Consider the following 22391-nt stretch of genomic DNA (forward strand, 5'->3'; position numbering starts at 1 on the left):
TTAACATTTCAGAGAAGTGACTTAACTACGCGCATGCCAATAAAAATAATAAAATTTACCTTACAATAGATGGTTGACTTAATTACACTGTTGATTTTTCATTATATCAACAATTATTCATTTGTTCATCATCGTCTCATTCCATGGTATCATTTAGTTCTGCGGCTGATCACAATTATTATTCAGTTCCATATAATAAAATTTTACAATTTGTTCTGCACTGTGATTTTAAAAACTACTAACTATAAACTGCGCTGTACCAGCGACAGACTACAACTACACTGTAGCAGCGAGCGACTGCAACTGCGGCAGAGATTTCTCTAACCTGCGACTCTATCGCAGCAGTCTTTTAACAGGGGCTAAGATATTTCATGTCTCAGGCAACGCCTGTGAATTGTCGTTCTAGCAAGTGAGCAATACATCGAGATTACATTTTGTTCCACCAGGATGGTGAACCCCTTACAACATGAAAATAATTACACAGCTAACTACAGCGGCAGTAGTGGAGGAATGGAAGCGGCTGGTGTTGCTAGTATATTTCAACGTTCTGTTGCGTGTGATAAAGTGCGATTTGTGAATTACCTTTGTGACGGTGATTCTAAAAATTTCAAACATATTCAAGAACTGAAGCCCTGTGGTGATGATGTTGTAGTGCAGCAATTTGAGTGTACTGGACACGTACAGAAACTAATGCGATCAAGACTTCGGATACTGAAAGCTTCGTACAAAAAACAAAAACTCAGTGATGGTAAAGGTTTGATGGGAAGGGACGGTTAATGATAGCGTAATTGACAAAACACAGAAATGTTATGGAATGACTGTTAGGGAGAACACGCAAAGTGTCGATGAAATGTAGAAGACTGTTTGGACTCTTTTTTTTTCATACTTTTTCAGCCGATGAAAGCCTCCATCATTACTTGTGCCCCAAAAGAGAACAAGCTGGTGTAAGTACAACAAATTATTGCTACCTGGTGAAGTGTACACTCATAATAGTATGCCGATGCGGTAATGGAGGTGAAAAGACTTATTTCCAGAGACGTAGCAGCTTCTGAACTGTTGAAAAAGTGTGTTCATGGAAAAACTCCAAACTTCAATGAAATATTGTTATATGGTCAAGAATCCCCAAGAGTGCGTTTGTTGGAATAGAAACACTTCACTTTGGTGTGTGTGATGCTGTTGCTACTTTCAATGATGGCAACGTTGTAAGGTGCAAAGTATTTCGAAATATTGGAATGAAGATAGATTTCAACATGGTACGAAAGATGCTTGCTTTAGACAAGGAACGTCTTCGGGCTGCTGACGGGGCTGTAAATAGCCTAGAAATACAAGCCAGAGTAAACAGGCGGAGGACAAAACGGAAGCTGGAGGAGGAGTTTGCAGAAGATGAAGATAATCCATCCTATGGACCCGGAATGCACTAAAAAGGTAATCGAAACTTTGTCTCCCGATTCGCAAAAGTTTTATTTTTTCATACAAGTTTTCTCAGGATGTACCAAACCCATTTGCTTCACATTTTTAAGAAATGTTATAGTCTCTCCTGCGTAACTTAACACAGCCTTTTTCCAAAAACCTGTACATTGTTGAATTTATAAAGATAAAATTGCACAAAAAGGTAATGAATTTTCGTTAGTCTCCAACAACGGAATTCAAATTTTTAAAAATCCGTGTGATAAGTTGTAGCCAATACTCCAATAAATAACATGTAAAAATTTCAGCTTCGTAACTCAAATACTTTCTGAGTAAACATATACGAGGGTAATCCGAAAAGTAAGGTCTCCTATTTTCTTTTTATATGTACAGCACATAGACCAGTTTATTTCTACAATGGTTTACATCAGTTTACAGCTTGAACAGTTAGCTATTTTTCGACATACTCACCATTTCTGTCGATGCATTTTTGTAGACATTGTGGTAGTTTTTGTACGCCCATGTCATACCAGCTCGCCGCCATGCTGTTCAGAAAGTTATGAACCTCTTCTTTCACCTCGTGGTCGGAGCTGAATCGCTTTCCAGCCAGATGTACTTTTAACCTAGGGAACAGGTGATAGTCACTGGGAGCCAAGTGAGGACTATAGGGTGGGTGGATGATTATGTTGCACTGAAACTGTTGAAGGAGAGAGCAACGGTTTACCGAGCGATGTGTGGACGAGCGTTGTCATGGAGAATGTGTACGCCCTTGCTCGACATTCCTCTTCTCCGGTTCTGAATTGCCCGTTGGAGTTTTTTCAGAGTCTCACAGCACCTGCCAACGTTAATCGTGGTCCGAGCGATTCAGCTCCGACGACGAGGTGAAAGAAGAGGTTTCATAACATTCTGAACAGCATGGCGGCGAGCTGGTATGCCATGGGCATACAAAAACTGCCACAGCGTCTACAAAAATGCATCTACAGAAATGGTGATTATGTCGAAAAATAGCTAAATGTTCAAGATGTAAACTGATGTAAACCATTGTAGAAATATACAGGTTCATGAACTTATAAAAAATAGGAGACCTTACTTTTGGGATTACCCTCGTATTTAATGGGTGTTATTTTAACATTGGAAAGATAGGACTTTGCAGGGCCCCTTAACAGACGCATGGCAAATAGGGCGCCCGATATCTCGAACCATTTCCAAGAGTACCTCGTAACTCTGCAACTGCTCGGACTCCAGCTGTGAGGAAGCACAATGCTGCATAGTTGTAAGTGACCTCCAAATTTTTTAACACGACACACGCACCGGTCAACACTATTGTTACACTGTACTCCGTCCATATGTGCGTCTTTTCGGCCCATGCCTCATTTTTATGGACGGCAATGCTGACCTATCGACCTCCGCAGGTGGAAGATCTCTTTGCAGTGAACGATATTCGGCGAATGGACTGATCTGCCAGTACCCCGACTCGAATTCCATCGAATACATGTGGGATGTTTTGCAGCACGGCCACATCCACCAACGATCAATCCATCAGCTGTCAACCGGTACTGTTGGAGGGATGCAACATCCTACCACAAGTATTCCTTGCCAAACTTTTGTCCTTCATGGGAGCACGCTGCAGATCATGCAATGACATCCGTGGTGTTTACACATCCTCGTAAGAACCATGTTCCACCTTTTGTAATGTCCCGGACATCATGGATTGCGACGGCTTCACTACCACCAGGGACTGCGGTGACTTCCCTATAATTATTCTCTTTGAATAAAAGTGTTATTTCTGTTCGTCTCACTGCGTATTTTTTTCAGTTACTTTCTGTACAATTCCATAGCAATTCTCCCTACATGGGCGTGCTGAAGAGTAATGCCACCATTTTTCTTTTTTGTGAGAACTCTTAAAGACTGTCAAATAAAACAAACTGTATCAACATTCTACTTCTTTATTCTCCATGTCTACGTATTTATTTCTCAACATAGTCACGCTGACGGCGAACACACTTCTCCTAATAAGAGGCCAGTTTATTGATACGTTCACTTTAGAATGTTTGAATTTGTAGACGGAACCACAAAGTCGCCTTTGCTTGCACCGCCTCATCACAATCAAAGTGACGTTCCACATTGCAGTACCCGTGTTGTTCCGATGTACTCCACAATGTCCTTCAGGTATGCATGCGTGTCTGAAGGAACAGGCACTCGTGCGATCGTCCGCTGCATGAAATGCAGAAATCATATTCGCATTTGCAAATATGGCGGAACTCCAGCTGCACAAAGTACTGGTGACAAAGAAAATTGGTGCTGGATGGAACTCGAACCCGGATTTCCTGCTTCACGCGAGCAGTCGCCTTAACCGGCTCGGCTATCCGAGCACACTCCCGGACAGAGCCAAACTTCCATACGTCACCGTTTTGTCTATATCCTGTACCTGCACAGATACTGTGAATCTTGTACAGGGAGAGACATATGACTGAAGTCGCGACCTCCTTTTTAAGCATGAAGCACCGTATTAGAGTGCCTGTGTTCCTTCGATAAACTCCCCTGCGTCCTTCAGATGTGCATGCATGTGTGAAGGAACAAGTTACCGCTCGTGTACAGCGGTAAATCCGGTTTAGAATCTCGGCCCGGCACAAATTTTCATTGCCGCCAATACGTTGCACAGCTGGAGTTTCACCATATTCGCAAATGTATCTTGTATCAAAGCGAAGTCCTCTTTCAGTTTTGAGAATATGAAAATCGCATGGGGCAAGTCTGGACTGTATGGAGGATGATCGATGACACAGAGAACGCAAAGCGTCGCATTCTTGCAGATGTCGCAGCGCTCGTGTGTGGCCAGGCACTGTCCTGCTGAAGGAGAGGGCGATACACGTGTGGACTTTTCCGCTATTAGAAACTCGATTACAGCATGCTGTTTCTCACGCACCGACACTACATTACACACCGCCGTGTTACACGCTACAGTTCGAAACCCTGTAGGGACAAATGTTTTGCAACTTCCATCAGCCAAACGGGGCAGTGGACGGAGTAACATCCATGACATGTAATGCCTCAACCGATATTGAGAACAGAATGGAGAACTCGGAGGTATTACTTTTCAGCACGCCCTCGTATACAGGGTGAGTCACCTAACATTAGCGCTGGATATATTTCGTAAACCACATCAAATACTGACGAATCGATTCCACAGACCGAACGTGAGGAGAGGGGCTAGTGTAATTGGTTAATACAAACCATAAAAAAATGCACGGAAGTATGTTTTTTAACACAAACCTACGTTTTTTTTTAAATGGAACCCCGTTAGTTTTATTAGCACATCTGAACATATAAACAAATACGTAATCAGTGCCGTTTGTTGCATTGTAAAATGTTAATTGCATCCGGAGATATTGTAACCTAAAGTTGACGCTTGAGTACCACTCCTCCGCTGTTCGATCGTGAGTATCGAAGAGCACCGAATTACGTAGGGATCCAAAGGGAACGGTGATGGACCTTAGGTACAGAAGAGACTGGAACAGCACATTACGTCCACATGCTAATTCCTTTTTATCGGTCTTTTTCACTGACGCACATGTATATTACCATGAGGGGTGAGGTACACGTACACACGTGGTTTCCGTTTTCAATTACGGAGTGGAATAGAGTGTGTCCCCACATGTCAGGCCAATAGATGTACAATGTGGTGGCCATCATTTGCTGCACACAATTGCAATCTCTGGCGTAATGAATGTCGTACACGCCGCTGTACATCTGGTGTAATGTCGCCGCAGGCTGCCACAATACGTTGTTTCATATCCTCTGGGGTTGTAGGCACATCACGGTACACATTCTTCTTTAACGTACCTCACAGAAAGAAGTCCAGAGGTGTAAGATCAGGAGAACGGGCTGGCCAATTTATGCGTTCTCCACGTCCTATGAAACGCCCGTCGAACATCCTGTCAAGGGTCAGCCTAGTGTTAATTGCAGAATGTGCAGGTGCACCATCATGCTGATACCACATACGTCGACGCGTTTTCAGCGGGACATTTTCGAGTAACGTTGGCAGATCATTGTGTAGAAACGCGATGTTACTTGCAGCTGTTTGTTGCAACACGCAACTGAACGTCGGAGGTTTCAAGCGTCAACTTTAGGTTACAATATCTCCGGATGTAATTAACATTTTACAATGCAACAAACGGCACTGATTACGTATTTGTTTATATGTTCAGATGTGCTAACAAAACTAACGTGGTTCCATTTAAAAAACGTAGGTTTGTGTTAAAAAACATACTTCCGTGCATTTTTGTATGGTTTGTATTAAACAATTACACTAGCCCCTCTCCTCACGTTCGGTCTGTGGAATCGGTTCGTCAGTATTTGATGTGGTTTACGAAATATATCCAGCGGTAACGTTAGGTGACTCACCCTGTATATGGTCCGAGTGTCACTGATCTATAAAACTTGACAGTGGTAAATCATCCGTAAGCGACATCTGTCCTTAAGTTTTCCAAGCCAATGAATTTAACGCGCTCAGAGGTGAAATTATTGCTGCCCAGCATAAACATTACACTACCGTCACGCATTTCAGAGACAGAATCCCTCGGATCGCATAGCTAGAAATCACCCACTCTAATACAGGCAGAGTCTTGTAAGGGGAAGGTTCGTCACTAGAATTCGAAACGTGCCCGATACGAGTAAGCCGCACTTTTTTGTGTACACGCTAGGGAACAATAGCATCCGTATGACACGTGACACACCTGAAAACAACTGCCTGCGTATTATAAAAAGTGTATGAACTTCTGCAGATCGATGCGGCAAGCGTGCATTGATGTTACCTATTTCCTGGAACAGTTTTCAACTCGCAACAGCGTCCATTACTCACGCACTGGGCTTTTCCACACGTGTAACATTCACACGTCATGTCACTGCCGCATGTTACTACCACGAAGTAAAATTTTCTGCCAATGTTTGGCGACGGACGACAACTTAATTGGACACGATATACTTCTGTTGTCTGGTGAAACTACCAAGTGTTTTTCTTTCTCTAGCACATCTTTTTTGTATTAAACAGGAGTACAAATTCACAAAAATGTCATTATTCCACGAAAATCATAGCCTACTTTTAAAGATACACTGCTGGTCATTAAAACTGCAAAACTATGAAAGCGGCAAGCAAAAAATGTCACACTGGGATGACGTGTACTAAATGCTTGGATATTCGAATTAGCAGCACAACTGCACCAACTAAGAAGGATTAATGCCTCCTTCATTCTGCAGTAAGTAAAGGACTTCTCGTCCAGAAATCGTATTTGAATGTTGGCTGTTTGTAAGAAGCTCGTGGTATGTCTCGTGTAAGGAGGACGAAAGTGTGCCAGCACACGTCGGAATTGCACAGATTCAAACCGTGGACAAGCAAGACAGAGTTATCATTCAGGGATATTTATTTATTTAGGCATTTATTTTACCTGGCAAGGCCTTCGGGCCCTCTCTTACACCTAACCAGGCATACTCAGATTGAAAGAATTTCAGTTTGTACAGAACATTATGGACATACCACGCTATACAGTATTAATGTTAAAGAAAAAAATAGAGATTATAACAGTAATACAAGGATAATTATAACAATCAGAAAATAATTATAACAATCAAGAGTAATAACAGTAATGACTATGTATATGAAAGTAAACATATTTTTCTTTTGTGCTAGTTGGGAATTTTCTCGTTATATTCTTGCAGCTTGTGAGTTATTCACATAGAGCAGAGACATAAGACGATAGAATGGGGTGAAAGAGATATAGAAGAGGTAGCTAGGTTAGAGGAAGAGAAATAGAATGATAAAATTCGAAGCTATGATGGAGAGGAGAAAGAAAGAGATAAGAGGGGCACAACAATGGTGGCTATCCCGTCCCTAATATGTAAGTTTTGAGTTCCCTCTTGAATGTTGAGTGGTTCTGGATAAGACGCAGATCACAAGGGAGCGCGTTCCATTGTCGTATGGATGAGATGGAGAATGATACGGAGAAAGATTTTGTGTTATGTAAAGGTACAGCCAAGATGCTACACGTATCCGACCTGGTATTGCGGTTGTGGAATGATGATAGGTGTTTAATGTGGGAAGATAAATATTGGGGGCACCAGTGACTAAGAAATCTATGAAGTAAGCACATCGTGTGGAGATCGCGTACCTTATATGGGCATATCCAACCTAGCTGGGAGTATGAAGGACTGATATGAACATACAACCGTATATTGTACACGTATCTAACGCAAGCATTCATCACTAGCTCGAGACATCTCGAATTTTCGCTATTTGTGCCGTGTTGAACTACATTACAGTAGTAATTTTTGTTTAACATGGGTTGGAAATATTTTTTCTAAATTTTTGGATCGCATGTAGGGAGTAGAGCAATTTCTGGCAAGCTGTGGCTGTTTGTTCTTCCCAGTTTAGGAGCTCAACCAAGATTATTCCAAGGTCTTTACTGTTTCTTGGTATGTTAGTTGGATACCATTGAGGAGTATTTGAGGGACTGTTTCGCGAAAATACCGACTGATTAACTTTGGGTGAGATATAAGAATGACCTGGGATTTCTTGGGGTTTAGTTTCAGACCTAGGTTCTGTGCCCATCGAGAAACAGAGCAAAGATCTGCGTTCATACTCGCTACTCCGTCAGCAATGTTCTTGGGGTTTGCACTTATGTACAGTTGGATGTCGTCGGCATATAGATGGTAGTTACAGGAGTGAATCACTGAAGAAATATCATTTATGTACAGTGAGAAGAGTAATGGACCAAGAGCGGAGCCTTGGGGAACTTCAGAGCGCACGTTTTTTCATGATGACTTCTCCGACCCACAAATGACTTGATGACTTCTGTTTTTGAGGTAGCTGTCAAGCCAGTGTATTGCGCTGTGTATTGCTGCTCTAATCGGTGTGGATCCCACAACTACCACACGAATATGCGAACGACGGGTTCCAGAAGGCTATACTCAACGGCATGCACAATCTCAGACACCATGTGACTAGCACACGAGAGGCCAGGCATATTGTTCACTTGACCATAAACTAAAGATTGCTTATATGCTGTTCAAAAGAATTAGGGGAACAAGTGCATCAACTTTCAGTATGTTAAATCTATAATCTTATATAAGTAGTGATCAAAGGTTTCAGTTCATAGGCCATACAGTGAAGAAACGGTATGCCAATCTGGCAAAACTGCAGTGAGCGTTGAGGCAATCATCCAACCGATGCACCAGGTTGAAGATACCCATTTGGAAAAACACCATGTCCTGCTTCTGAAGAAGTCCGTAACGGCCTGCTACACATCCTCGTGTGACAGGGATCTCCGACCATTCAAGGCCTTTTTTAAGGGACTGAAGGCGTGATAATCGCTTGGGGAGAGGTAAGGACTATAGCACGGGTGCTCAAGCGTCCAACAAGAGCTGGCGAAACTTCTGCGTTTCGACATTGCGATACGGAGACGTGCGTTGCGACGAAGCTGCGGCCTAGTTTTTTACAACCATAGTTTCCGACAGACATGCTGCCCCATACATATTCTTCATTCACCAGTTGTTGTCTACTGTTGTTTCCGCTTCCGCAGCCAAGAAAGAAATAACAGCACGCTTGTCCTGTTTGGACGTATTTGGTAATAACGTCGTTACAGTTCACGTTTGCCGGCCGAAGTGGCCGTCCGGTTAAAGGCGCTGCAGTCTGGAACCGCAAGACCGCTACGGTCGCAGGTTCGAATCCTGCCTCGGGCATGGATGTTTGTGATGTCCTTAGGTTAGTTAGGTTTAACTAGTTCTAAGTTCTAGGGGACTAATGACCTCAGCAGTTGAGTCGCATAGTGCTCAGAGCCATTTGAACAGTTCACGTTTCCGCATTCACGGTATGCACGTCGGAAAGACGTGATGCCACGCTCATCCTTCTCCTATGTGTCAGTGCTTATACAGGGTGAGTCAGGAGGAAAGGTACATGCTTTGAGGCGTGATACTCCGAATGGTTTCCGAAAAATGGTTCAAATGGCTCTGAGCACTATGCGACTTAACTTCTGAGGTCATCAGTCGCCTAGAACTTGGAACTAATTAAATCTAACTAACCTAAGGACATCACACACATCCATGCCCGAGCCAGGTTTCGAACCTGCGACCGTAGCGGTCGCTCGGTTCCAGACTGTAGCTTCTAGAACCCCACGGCCACTCGGGCTGGCAGGTTTCCGAAACAGAACACGTTTAATATCACTTTTGTAAATTCTTCTTAAATAACTCGAAAACCGCACCCTCCAACGAAAACGTGTTTCATTGCACAATTAAAATAAATTAAATTTGCTACGAAAAAGATTCTATGTATTTTTTTATCTAGGACTAACAGTTTGCACGAAGAGATCGCGAGAATATTGAAAATCTCGCGCGATGCGCATGCGCTGTAGCTTCGTTACTTTTTGTAGGCCAGTTTGAGGTAGTTTCCCTACTTGACAGACTGCAAATGTCCTGTATCAAAATGTTCGTCTCAACTTCCTCTATACTACTGTGGGCATTGTAAGCAATGACAACGAATAATACAGAAAATAAATAGAAATGCACATTAAAAGTGTTCTGTCTCGGAAACCATTCGGAATAGGGCATACACTATAAGATCAAAAGTATCCGCACAACTAGCTGAAAATGACTTACAAGTTCGTGGCGCCCTCCATCGATAATGCTGGAATTCAGTATGGTGTTGGCTCACCCTTAGCGTTGATGACAGCATCCACTCTCGCAGGCATACGTTCAATCAGGTGCTGGAAGGTTACTTGGTGCATGGCAGCCCGTTCTTCACGGAGTGCTGCCCCAGGGAGAGATATCGATGTCAGTCGGTGGGGCCTGGCACAAATTCGGCCCCAAAGGTGTTCTATAGGATTCAGGTCATGACTCTATGCAGGCCAGTCCATTACAGGGATGTTATTGTCGTGTAGCCACTCCACCACAGGCCGTGCATTATGAACAGGAGCTCGATCGTGTTGAAAGATGCAATCGCCATCCCCGAATTGCTCTTCAACAGTGGGAAGCAAGAAGGTGCTTAAAACATCAATGTAGGCCTGTGCTGTGATAGTGCCAAGCAAAACAACAAGGAGTGCAAGCCCCCTCCATGAAAAACACGACCACAACAAAACCACCGCCACCTAATTTTACTGTTGGAACTACATACGCTGGCAGATGACGTTCACCGGGCATTCGCCATGCCCACACCCTGCCATCTGATCACCACATTATGTACCGTGATTCGTCACTCCACACAACGTTTTACCACTGTTCAGTCGCCCAATGTTTACGCTCCTTACATTAAGCGAGGCGTCGTTTGGCATTTGCCGGCGTGATGTGTGGTTTATAAGCAGACGCTCGACCATGAAATCCATGTTTTCTCACCTCCTGCCTAACTGTCATAGTACTTGCAGTGGATCTTGATGGAACCTGCAATTCATACGCTGCAGCAAGAGCTTTTACTTGTTAGTTCTAAGGTGCTCTGTCGACTGTTTGACACATGATAATCATTGAAGCAAAGATATTTACTACTGCTGATTTCGATATGAAACATTTGTTTTAATATTTGAAAGCTTATGTACTTCTGAAACGACAGGACTTTTGCAGGCACATTTTTTAATTGTGAGAGACTATTTTTTAATAAAAAGAGCATATCTTTTACTCTTTGCTGTGACTGTATTTGACTTTAGAAGAGAATTTTGGTGCAACCAGTAAGTTGCAGCTGAATAAAAAGAAAATTTCTTCGATTTCAAAAAAAAAAATTTGGTTCAGAAATAAGACAGGTAGCTTTTCGTGCCCAGGGGAAGCATAAATATCTTGTGGTAGGTTCTCGGGCGAAAGCGGGGCTGGATCGTTGCATACTAATTGTTTCTTCATATTCAGAGCCAAAGTAAATCTTTGGAGAAACATACTTGTAACAAATGGAATGTATTTTTCTAGGTTAGTTTTCCACAATCTTTGCTTCAGTGGTAGAAACATTCGAATATTTTATGCTATGACACGTTTAGTCGCCACAAGACTTTTCCCTAAACATAATAGATAACTTCTCCTTTAAGATTTGTCCGCCGCTCGTGGTCTCGCGGTAGCGTTCTCGCTTCCCGAGCACGGGGTCCCGGGCTCGATTCCCGGCGGGGTCGGGGATTTTCACCTGCCTCGAGATGACTGGGTGTTTGTGTTGTCCTCCTCATTTCATCATCATCCAGGAAAGTGGCGCAATTGGACTGAGCAAAGATTGGGAAATTGTACGGGCGCTGATAACCACGCAGTTGAGCGCCCCACAAACCAAACATCATCATCACACCTTTAAGATTTTTAAATTTTTAATCTAATAGGAGAAACATTAATACACTTAGACGGCCACACCTAAACAAATATTAACTAAAAATGGCTCTAAGCACTATAGGACTTAACATCTGTGGTCATCAGTCCCCTAGACTTAGAACTACTTCAACCTAACTAACCTGAGGACATCACACACATCCATGCTCGAGGCAGGGTTCGAACCTGCGACCGTAGCAGCAAGGCGGTTCCGGAATGAAGCGCCTGTAACCGCTCAACCACAGTGGCCGGCAAACGTTAATTAAGGACATCACTCTACACTTATAAATATTGGCGTGGTGACAGGACAGTTAAGCGAAAAACTATACTGATAATAGTTTCCCAAATTTCTTCTAGTTCCACATAGACGGCTTCCAAAGCGTAGGTAATATCAGCTGTACTTGCAGGTGTACAGTGGGTATGACACCATAAACCAAAACTCATTCGACCGTATTGGAAGTTATAAAATGTCAGATCAAAAACACATTCAGCAGTCTGAATTCCAATTTTATTTTATTTTGCTACGAGTTTCGTCCTTACATTACGACATCTTCAGGCTGTATAATCGAGGTGTGAGAAGCAACCCACCTCTTGCACAATCGAAATAGGGGCCACCATGCAGTCACTGGAATCCGCGACACCTTCCATCATCGCTTGCAGTGACTCTACACTGGGACCCTATTTCGATTGTACAAGAGGTGGGATTCTTCCTACACGACGGTGAAGAAGCCTGAAGATGGCGTAATCGAACGCCGAAACTGGTAGCAAAATAAAATAAAACTGGAAATATGGATAGCTCAAGGTATTTTTGACCTGACTTTATTATCGAACAGCCGAGGTCCTGCAACCATCCTGGAGAGATTTACAAAGATTTTGGAAGTTTGTTGTAAGATATGAAGACTCCAGTCCTAATCAAGAAAGTTAGTTTGTTGGTTATGTATATTGTCAAATAAAGCATTGAAAACACTAATATCTGGAGAATACTGAACGTTTGGTGGGACAAGGGACACGCTGTCATCTAAAATATTGTGTGTGCGAGTAATGAGTGGATGGGCAAATATCTATTAGGTACATTACATATGTAGAATTGCGGATAGTTGGGAATGTGGGTCTCACGGGAAGCGTGCAAGGGATAAGTTGAAAGGTGGCTACACTGAGTCACAGCGCCAGAGATTGCGCCAAAGAGTATTATTTAGCCGCCTCCACAGGCAGTTCTTGTCGTGAAGTCGTAGGGGAGAGTAGTTGTTTAGAAGCGGTGGTAGGCAGACTTCTTGTCGAGAAGCGGTGGTAGAGAGTGCTTGTGGAGATGTTGCAGTAGCGTGTCGTTGTTGAGAATATCCCATGGAGAGTGCTTGTTCAGATATTGTCATATTGCTTTGATGGACTAGAGTGTACTTTTCGTCAATATATATGAAGGTAAAAATTCCTTTTTTTTATTATTTCAATGTCTTAAACAATAATGCCTCTGGGTCACAGGTTCAGTCAACAAAGCATCTGGCTCGTGTTCTTGTATTAGACTGTATTTCTGGTTTCTATGTGCAATTATAGTATTTCAGTTTTATTTAATTACTTCAGTATAAACGGTGTTTAAAATATCTTGTCTTATTGAGGAGGTACCGTGCCAGATGTGTACGTTGAATCACACTTCCACACACAGAACAGTTACATTTGTGTTTTGTTGTTTCGTAGGTTTTATAGTTGCTGGGGACTTAATTAATTAATTGTGTTAACGGAAGTTTTGTTTCATTTCTTGTTGTTATTCTATGCAGTCAGATTGCGTACTAATACTGGTCTGGGCCAACCGTTTACGAGACTTCGTAGCCGCACATACAGCTACTAAAAAAATTAAAAATATTTGCATAATATTTATTTAATTAAGCCCCCATGCACGTTTTTTTTACCTTCATATGTATTGACGAAAAGTACACTCTAGTCCATCAAAGCAATATGACAATATCTGAACAAGCACTCTCCATGGGATATTCTCAACAACGACACGCTACTGCAACATCTCCACAAGCACTCTCTACCACCGCTTCTCGACAAGAAGTCTGCCTACCACCGCTTCTAAACAACTACTCTCCCCTACGACTTCACGACAAGAACTGCCTGTGGAGGCGGCTAAATAATACTCTTTGGCGCAATCTCTGGCGCTGTGACTCAGTGTAGCCACCTTTCAAAGTCCCTGCAGTCGCGCTACACATCTGTGTCCTCTGTGGCTCAGATGGATAGAGTGTCTGCCATGCAGGAAGGAGATCCTGGGCTCGAGTCCCGGTCGGGGCACACATTTTCAGCTGTCCCCATCCAGGTATATCAACAACGCCTGTCGGCAGCTGAGGGTTTCAATTAATTATCATTTATTCTAGAGAAGCTGCACGGTCATCAATGGTATCTGTTCTTTCGAGAACAGTTACTATTTTCATATATATAGTTAGAGGCTACCCAGCCATTGACCTTCGTCTGTGCGAATGCGTACAGGTTGCCCGAACTCTCATTGGAATCGCCAAAGTGTGCGCGAGTAATGAGTGGATGGGCAAATATCTATTAGGTACATTACATATGTAGAATTGTGGACAGTTGGGAATGTGGGTCTCACGGGAAGTGTGCAAGGGATAAGTCCCTGCAGTCGCGCTATTCATCTGTGTCCTCGGTGGCTCAGATTAGCCGACACAGTAGCTCAGTGTGATCGGTCAGAGGGTTACGTGCCCTCTGTAATAAAAAAACTGAGTTAATCGATCATCAACGAACTTAAACGGATGTCTTATGACGTCCGCCCCGAGCAGATGCAACGAACAAAAGCGAACAAAATGAGACTTAAAAAAAAAAAAAAAGATGGATAGAGCGTCTGCCATGTAAGCAAGAGATCCTGGGTTCGAGTCCTGGTAGGGGCACACATTTTCTGCTGTCCCCATCGAGGTATATCAACAACACCTGCCGAACGCTGAGGATTTCAATTAATTATCATTTAAAATATTGTAATAATCAACAGTTTGGCGATGGCGACCGTTCAGAAGGAGATCTGTCACGATGGAAGAGTATCAGGACAATGGGAAGACGAATATTTTGCATCGAAAAGTCGAAAAGAAAAATTTTATAAATAAGTACAGACATACGAATCAACTAAGTACTGGTTTCACATAGCCAAAGGGAATAAACGATTAAGTTCCACACTGTGCGAAATTAAAAAATCATGGATCATTTACTATTCATCTTCACAGAATACACGGATGAGGTAGTTCTTACTGCTAAAGTGATTGTGTAACAATAGGGTACACCGATTACTTTTTGTAATATGGGTAGTACGAAAACCATCAACCTTTCACAATGTGTGATCAGATAATAAATAATCTGTATTAGTAAATCGCGAACCCAGTTCGTGGTTTATGATTCAGGATGCCTATCAAATAGCTTCCAGTGGCAGCAAAAATTCGATTTTCAGTATTTCATACACAGCGATTAAATTTAAAAATTTAAAATGCTGTCATACTCTACTTATTAAGAAGTATAATCTTACGTCAAAAGTTTAACCAGTACGACAATAATTATAGTTAGAAACTGTGTTTACATCTTAAGGCATCGTAACCCACGGCGCGCAGACTGCATTCATCCAGTACTTGAGAATGACAGCACTTAGCGACTTCCAACAAACTTTATACATAACTGCAAACCTCCACGAAACTTTTTTATGGTTGACATCTCCATGAAGTCATGAAAGGAAAGAACTTTCTCACTTACTACATTTTCCTTGTTCGTGCAGTAAAACTTCTGCATACGGCATGACGTTTTAATTCATTACTTCTGTACTACCGACTCTATTCGCAACACATTTTTCAAACAATATCCACATACATTAATGAATGTGCTTGCAAAATTATGTGATTGTACGAGTCATAGTTCACGAGATATGACGTTACAAACACTGGTATGCGGTGAAAAATTAGATAATGCTGGAAAACGAGCGCAAGTTACCCATCCCGTTTTATGCAGTGTTTGATAGTGACAGTTGCAAGCCCGTTCTGAACTTTTTTTCGCTTATGTGCTTAACGTCAAATAGCTATTACGTTAACTCATTTGTAATCAGACATTTGAACCTATTTTATACAAGGCAGTTCTATTCTTTAAAGAATCTGGGGTTTAGTCGTTGCCCGTTAACATGGCAGTCCCACTTTATAGACAAAACAATGATACGCTTTCGAAACAACGTCATTTTCTGTGCCTTCTATCCTTCCTTAGTCACTAACTAAATTATGACTATTTTCTTAGAAACCGAGGTAGGTGTCTGCGGATAAATAAAATATTTTTTGTGTATCTGCCAGATAATCAACCAATCTTTTGTTTAAAAGTAGGGACACACTTCTAAAATGACAACATTGCGCCTTACGCTGTTAAAACACCATTCATTGCGATTGCAATTCGACACGTAGTCATTTTCAAGCATTGTGTTGTTGTAGCCCAGTCAGTAGTATACAGTTCAAATGGCTCTGAGCACTATGGGACTTAACATCTGAGGTCATCAGTCACCTAGAACTTATAACTACTTAAACCTAACTAACCTAAGGACATCACACACATCCATGCGCGAGGCAGGATTCGAACCTACGACCGTAACGGTCGCGCGGTTCCAGACTGAAGCGCCTAGAACCGCTCGGCCACTGCGGCCGGCTCAGTAGTATAAAGCTGTGTAAGTCTATTTAAGAGCAGTTGCCTGCGGTGTTGTGAATTTATTTGTTGTTCCATATACCAAACACGTTAGAAAGCTGGTGAAATAATGATAAAAACACTTAAGGTTAAATTTAATTAACAGTCATGGTAAATGGGTGGTGTTTGGAAGAGCAGATAAATCCACAACGTCACATGCAACTGCTGTTACACAGCATGTCACAGCTTTATACTATTGCGTCGGTTCCACCACCCCACAATGCTTGAAAATGGCCACGTGTGAAAATTGTGAACGTAATGAATAATGTTTTAACAGCCTAAAGCGGAATGTTTTCATTTATAAATTCACGAAGGCTGTGGACCTAGTCATCATCAAACTTCATAGAAACAAACATCAGGTACTACAAAATACATCAAACTTTGAAATAAAGAAATTAATTATAGGATTGTTAAGTTTTAGAATATCCCTGATACTAAAATTTATGTACGTTCAGAAATAGGTAAGTTCAGTTAAAGGAGGTTAGAGAAGAAGGTTTCCCGAAAAGGGCTTACAGGCTCGTTATAATAGTGATCTTGGGGTATATGCCTATTCAGCTGATTAGTAACAGAATTTTCGATACTTGTTTTAAGACAAGAGTGTTACTTACTTGCGCATTTCTGCTCGATGAACGTCAGCACGGGAGCGTTCCAGATGGGCCCTTGGAGGAAACCCACCAGGGAGTCGAATACCCATGAAGTGTCCTCCGCTGCCATAATCGGAAGTCTGCTGAATGTTGACGTCGGCAGGACAGAGCGACGTCTGCGCCCCGGCGCGCTTGCCCCTGCATAGGCGCCCCGTTCCCATGGCGACGCAAGCCGACGCCGGCCAAACACTGCCGGACGCCCTTGAAGCTAGCCTGCGGTTAGCATCCATATCGATCACCAATCCTACGTTGCTGCAGGTTCAATGACAGGCTAAACTGCAGCCCTTGCAACTTCAGTTGCACTGTGCTTTGGGTCCTTATGGCCAGATGATTGTCGTCCATCTACGAAAAACTCAGGCTTCCCCGTAGTTATGTAATCATCATCATCATCATCATACCTACGTTCCCGATACCTGTGTACGTTTACAAAAAGCATGCATGTACGCTGTTTATACAATTGACAGCAAATTGCAACGGAGTAATATCGGACAAGGGGGAAAACGTATGGCAGAAGGAAAATAAATAGTTACAAAATGTAGCAATAGATGGGGATGTAATAATCATAATTTAATAGTGGTCGACTACAAATGACAAATGAATCATACAACGTGCACGGGTGTACAAGTGTGATATTGTTAGTTAAGTAAGCCCACCCACTACGAGTACGGCAAGGTCATATCACATCGGATGGGAAATATCGGTTTTTGATTGTCCTGAGGCCAAAAACCGCATAGAAAGCGTCACTCACATCGGTTTTTAATTGTTCTGAGGCCAAAAACTGCAGAAAAAGCGTCAATCAAAATCAAATCAGATTATTAATATCCGCGTGACTGTCGCAAAACGGCCGGCCGAAGGTGGCCGTGCGGTTAAAGGCGCTGCAGTCTGGAACCGCAAGACCGCTACGGTCGTAGGTTCGAATCCTGCCTCGGGCATGGATGTTTGTGATGTCCTTAGGTTAGTTAGGTTTAACTAGTTATAAGTTCTAGGGGACTAATGACCTCAGCAGTTGAGTCCCATAGCGCTCAGAGCCATTTTTTTGGCGCAAAACATGTTCAATATGCTGTCCACCGTTTTCTGCAACAAGTTGAAATCGAGGAACAGAATGTTCCACAACTGATCGAAGTGTTTCCGGGGTCACGTTCAGCATGTATTGCGCATTGCGTGCCTTCAATGCAGCTAACAAGGAGACGGTACCACCGTGGGGTTGGGGTTTTGTCCGAAATTTTGTGTAGTGAAAGAGGACCCCTAACACCTCACGTGGTTAAAGTATTAGGACGCACTACCCGGAAAATCCCGGGAAAAATCGATCCAAAGTTTCTTAGGTGCCTTATGAGTATACAATGTTAGTCCATTGCCGAGTCGCCGTTTGGCCTAGATCTGGTTTAGACTTGGATTTTTTCCAAAATGTCAATGAACCTGTAATAAATTTTAGTTTGTTTTATTACTTTTAAATGTCAGTTGAAAATTATGTACTACTGTGGAATATTATGACCAAAACAGTTAAAAAAAAAAGATGGTTAGGGCTCGGACCCTTACGCCAGATGTCTCGGGTTCGATTCCTACTCTGGCACTTTTTTTCCTTCTGTTTCATTTTCTTTTGTTATTCCACCAATTATTCAAAACGTTTCTCAAACCTACATTATTTTAAAACATTATTTTAGCTCAAGAACGTGAAGTTCTTCATTCACTGAAAAATATTCGTGGTCTTGTTCTGTTTCGTTTTATGGGGTTTAAAGGTTTAAAGGAGCTTTGTAAGGGTCCCCTTGGGATTATAACGGTCATCTGCGCATAGGACTGTGCACGAGCTGTGAGAAGTAAATGGCAGTTTCTTTTTCGATTTCGTCGTGAACAGACGTGCCTGTTTCAAATTTCTACTTATTATTCCGATCCGAGGTTAAACATGTCGACTGAAGAAGTTGCTGGCTCGTCTGGAATAGGAGAAGAAATTCCTGAAGTATCCATTCATAGTGATCTATCAAAATTACGAAGGACGCAGTGGTGTATTATGAAAATAATTTAATTTATTCTGATTAAAAACCAAATGTTTCACCTCATATACTTTACAATGAAAAATGGAAAACCCACCACCATGAACTGTGTTGTTCGACAAAAAGAAAATAATTTTTATTCAATAATGTAACTAATTTGTTAAAGATAATGGAGGTTTGGGAAACTTTCTGAATAATTGGTGGAATAACAAAAGAAAATGAAACAGAAGAAAAAAAGTGCCAGAGGAGGAATCGAACCCGAGACATCTGGCGTAAGTCCGAGCCCTAACCATCTAGGCCAGACGGCGGCTCGGCAATGTACTAACATTGTATACTCACAAGGCACCTAAGACACTTTGGATCGATTTTTCCCTTTCACCACACAAAATTTCGGACAACACTCCAACCCCCACGGTCGTGCCGTCTCCTTGTAAGTTTGCAACTGGAACACTGAACGCAACAGCTTTCAGATAACCCCATAGCCAGAAGTCACACGGATTAAGATCAGGTAATCGGGACTGCCAGACTGTACGGAAATGGCGGCTGATAATGCTAGCATTTCCGAAATGGCACTTCAGCAGCTGCTTAACTGCATTTGCAATGTGCGGAGGTGCACCATCTTGCATAAAAATGATCCCACCCACAAATCTCCGCTGTTGGAGAGCTAGAATGGCGTGGTTGAGCAAAAGATACTCATATCACTTACCAGTGACGGTACAGGTAACACTACGGAAGCACCTATCTCTTCGAAAAAATATGGCCCTATGATAAATGATGCCGTAAACCTGCACCACACAATGACCTTTTGAGAATGAAGTAGTACTGGTCGATTTGCTTGTGGATTTTCCGTTGCCCATATTCGCCAATTCTTTGTATTGACATGTACTGTCAGTCGGAAGTTGGCTTCGTCTGCCCACAAAATCTTCCACTTCCAATCGTTGTCCACTTCCATGCGAGCAAGAAATTCTAAAGCAAAGGTCTCTCTTGCCCACAGGTCAACGGGAGGCAACTCGTGCACATGGGTAATTTTGAATGGATAGCAAAGAAGGATGTTTCGTAGGATTTTACGCGCCGTGGTCACGGGTATGTCTAATCTTCGGGCAATTCTCCGTGCACTACACGTTTGCAGACCACCACTCGTCTCCTCCTGCATTGCTGTGGCCACTGCTTCCACTAACGTCGAATCAGTTCGTTTCCTCCCTCTACCAGGATGCACACCAAAAGAATCCGTCTTTTAGAATTTCCGAATTATTTTCTCCAGACCCACGGCAGACATCGGACCAACGCCTTTTCTCAAAACCTTCAGTGTCCGGAATTTCCGCAGAGTGACATGTGCACAGTCATCATTCTTGTAATACAGCTTTACAAGCAGAGCACGATCCTGCATTGAGACAGTAATGGCGAACGCCGCAGACGCGAAAGGAGGAAAATAGTTCTTTTTTTTCCTTTATTGGGTTTCGATTCCTCCCAGAGAGGGGTGGGCTGGCAGCAGCTTAGTACGACGCTCTGCAGCCTACAGTAATATTTAAAAACGTAATAAGAAGATAATATACAATAAAAAAACAGGCGATAAAAACGGTGACTTTTTTAAAACTGTAAAATGGCGGAAATTTGTGGAAGTTAAATCTAAAAACAAAGGCTTGATGATGCTGATGATGCTAATGAAGACACACAGTGAGCAGACAGGTACAATAGTAGACAGACAATTAAAAAACACGGCGACAGTCTGGTTTCTGTTCGCATCATTACATAAAAGACCCACAAAACCTAACACGCACTTAAACACTGCACTACAGAGGAGACACGAAGATGACACACCACAGCCTAAGGCAGATGGCGGAGGGAGGAGCCAGACAGATGAGGAAAAAAGGGGGAAGGGGAGGAAAAAGCAAAGGGGGGCAGGAGCCGATGGAGAAGAGGACACATAAAGGGAGGGGGGCAGGGGAAACACGAGAGGGAGTGGGGAAGGCAGAGGAGGGGACTGCAAAAGAACTCAGGGGAGAGAAGGGATTCAAAGAGCAGGTAGGTGGGGAAAAATGGGATGGAAGGGGGGGATGAGGGAGCCTGGGAAAAGGACAGAGATAGGGAGGGGGGGTGAGGATCAGAGTTGATAGGTGGGATAAATGGAGGAAGAGAGGGCATCATTCAGGAGGGGGAGTTGATGGAAGCCACCTTGGGAAAGGAGATGAAGGGTGCAGAGGTGGAGGGTAGGTGGTGGAGCAACCAGGGGATGGAGGGGGGGGGGGATCAAGTCTGCAGGAGGTGTAGAGGATTCGGGATATGTTCTAAGAAAAGGAGCAGATGGGGGAAAGAAATCAGGTCATAGAGGATCAGCTTGGGGGACGGGAGGCGTATATGGTAGGCGAGGCGGAGTGCATGGCGCTCGAGGATCTGGAGGGACTTATAGAATTTGGGGAGGGCGCGAAAAAGCCATGTAGCTGGCGTTTTTCTAACAATTTCTATGGGTCGTGCACATGACAGGTGTTTTCATTTTCGTATTCTGATACATACAGCACCATCTATTGGTCAATTTTCACACTATTTTTTTCTTCTGCCACATGTTCTCCCCCTTCTCCGATAATATTCGGTTACGATTTGACGTCATTCTGACCAGTGGCGTTATTTCCACAGCGTTTTGAAATTTTAACTTTGATTACAATCACCCTGTATATGTAAACAATTGGGATAGAAGGAAAGGAAAGGAAGTGTGATGGGAAAGACAAGGAGAGAATTGAATCCACAAAGGGCACTGTGGTAAAGCAACAGCGAGAGCTGAAAATTTGTCCCGTACTGGGACCCGAAATCGGATGCTCCGCCTCTCAAGAACAGTTGCTTTAACAGCCTCGCCCGCCTGGACACACTTTCTGTCCCACCCAAATCCCCAACTTCCCACTCACTGCACCTCAACGATCTCCGCCCACTAACACACTACTCACAGATTTCTGATATCTGTAAGAATTTGGACGTTTGGTTGTGCCTCTACACTGCAACTTTTTCATCAAAATGCTGTCCCGCCAAAGGAATTATAGATATGCCAGGTGTCTGTTCTGCTGGACATGTCTACAGTGGACATGCCTACAGCTGAAGTTCTCAGCCCTGCAAAGCGCCATCCCAACCATAGCCCACAGTAAAGCCGTTCAGGGTGAGTGAGATTTTTTCGTGTCTGGTGACGGTAACACGGTCGAATTATTGGAGTAGTGATTATGCGAAAGTCACTTTTAAAAACCAGAGTGACCGGTAGATCTGTCGTAATTTAAAGGGGATGCTAGTGTTATGGCGTGTTTATTGTACGCAATGTCATTGGCTTCAGCGTTTTCCCCCTTGTGCCAAATCAGTAATTTTTTTT

The 22391-nt window shown here is 42.9% G+C and overlaps 1 protein-coding gene across 1 annotated transcript in view; it reads right to left on the reverse strand.

Annotated features, from left to right (window-relative positions):
- LOC126188373 (cilia- and flagella-associated protein 36) overlaps positions 1–17159 on the reverse strand; it is a 92171-nt gene extending 75012 nt beyond the window's left edge. Inside the window, exon 1 of the mRNA XM_049929972.1 lies at positions 17022–17159. Within this exon, the coding sequence (XP_049785929.1) occupies positions 17022–17127 (106 nt within the window). The 5' untranslated portion in view covers positions 17128–17159. The remainder of the gene's footprint in view (positions 1–17021) is intronic.
- Positions 17160–22391: the final 5232 nt, after the last annotated feature.

This window comes from Schistocerca cancellata, chromosome 5, assembly GCF_023864275.1.
Source record: "Schistocerca cancellata isolate TAMUIC-IGC-003103 chromosome 5, iqSchCanc2.1, whole genome shotgun sequence".
Taxonomy (NCBI): domain Eukaryota; kingdom Metazoa; phylum Arthropoda; class Insecta; order Orthoptera; family Acrididae; genus Schistocerca; species Schistocerca cancellata.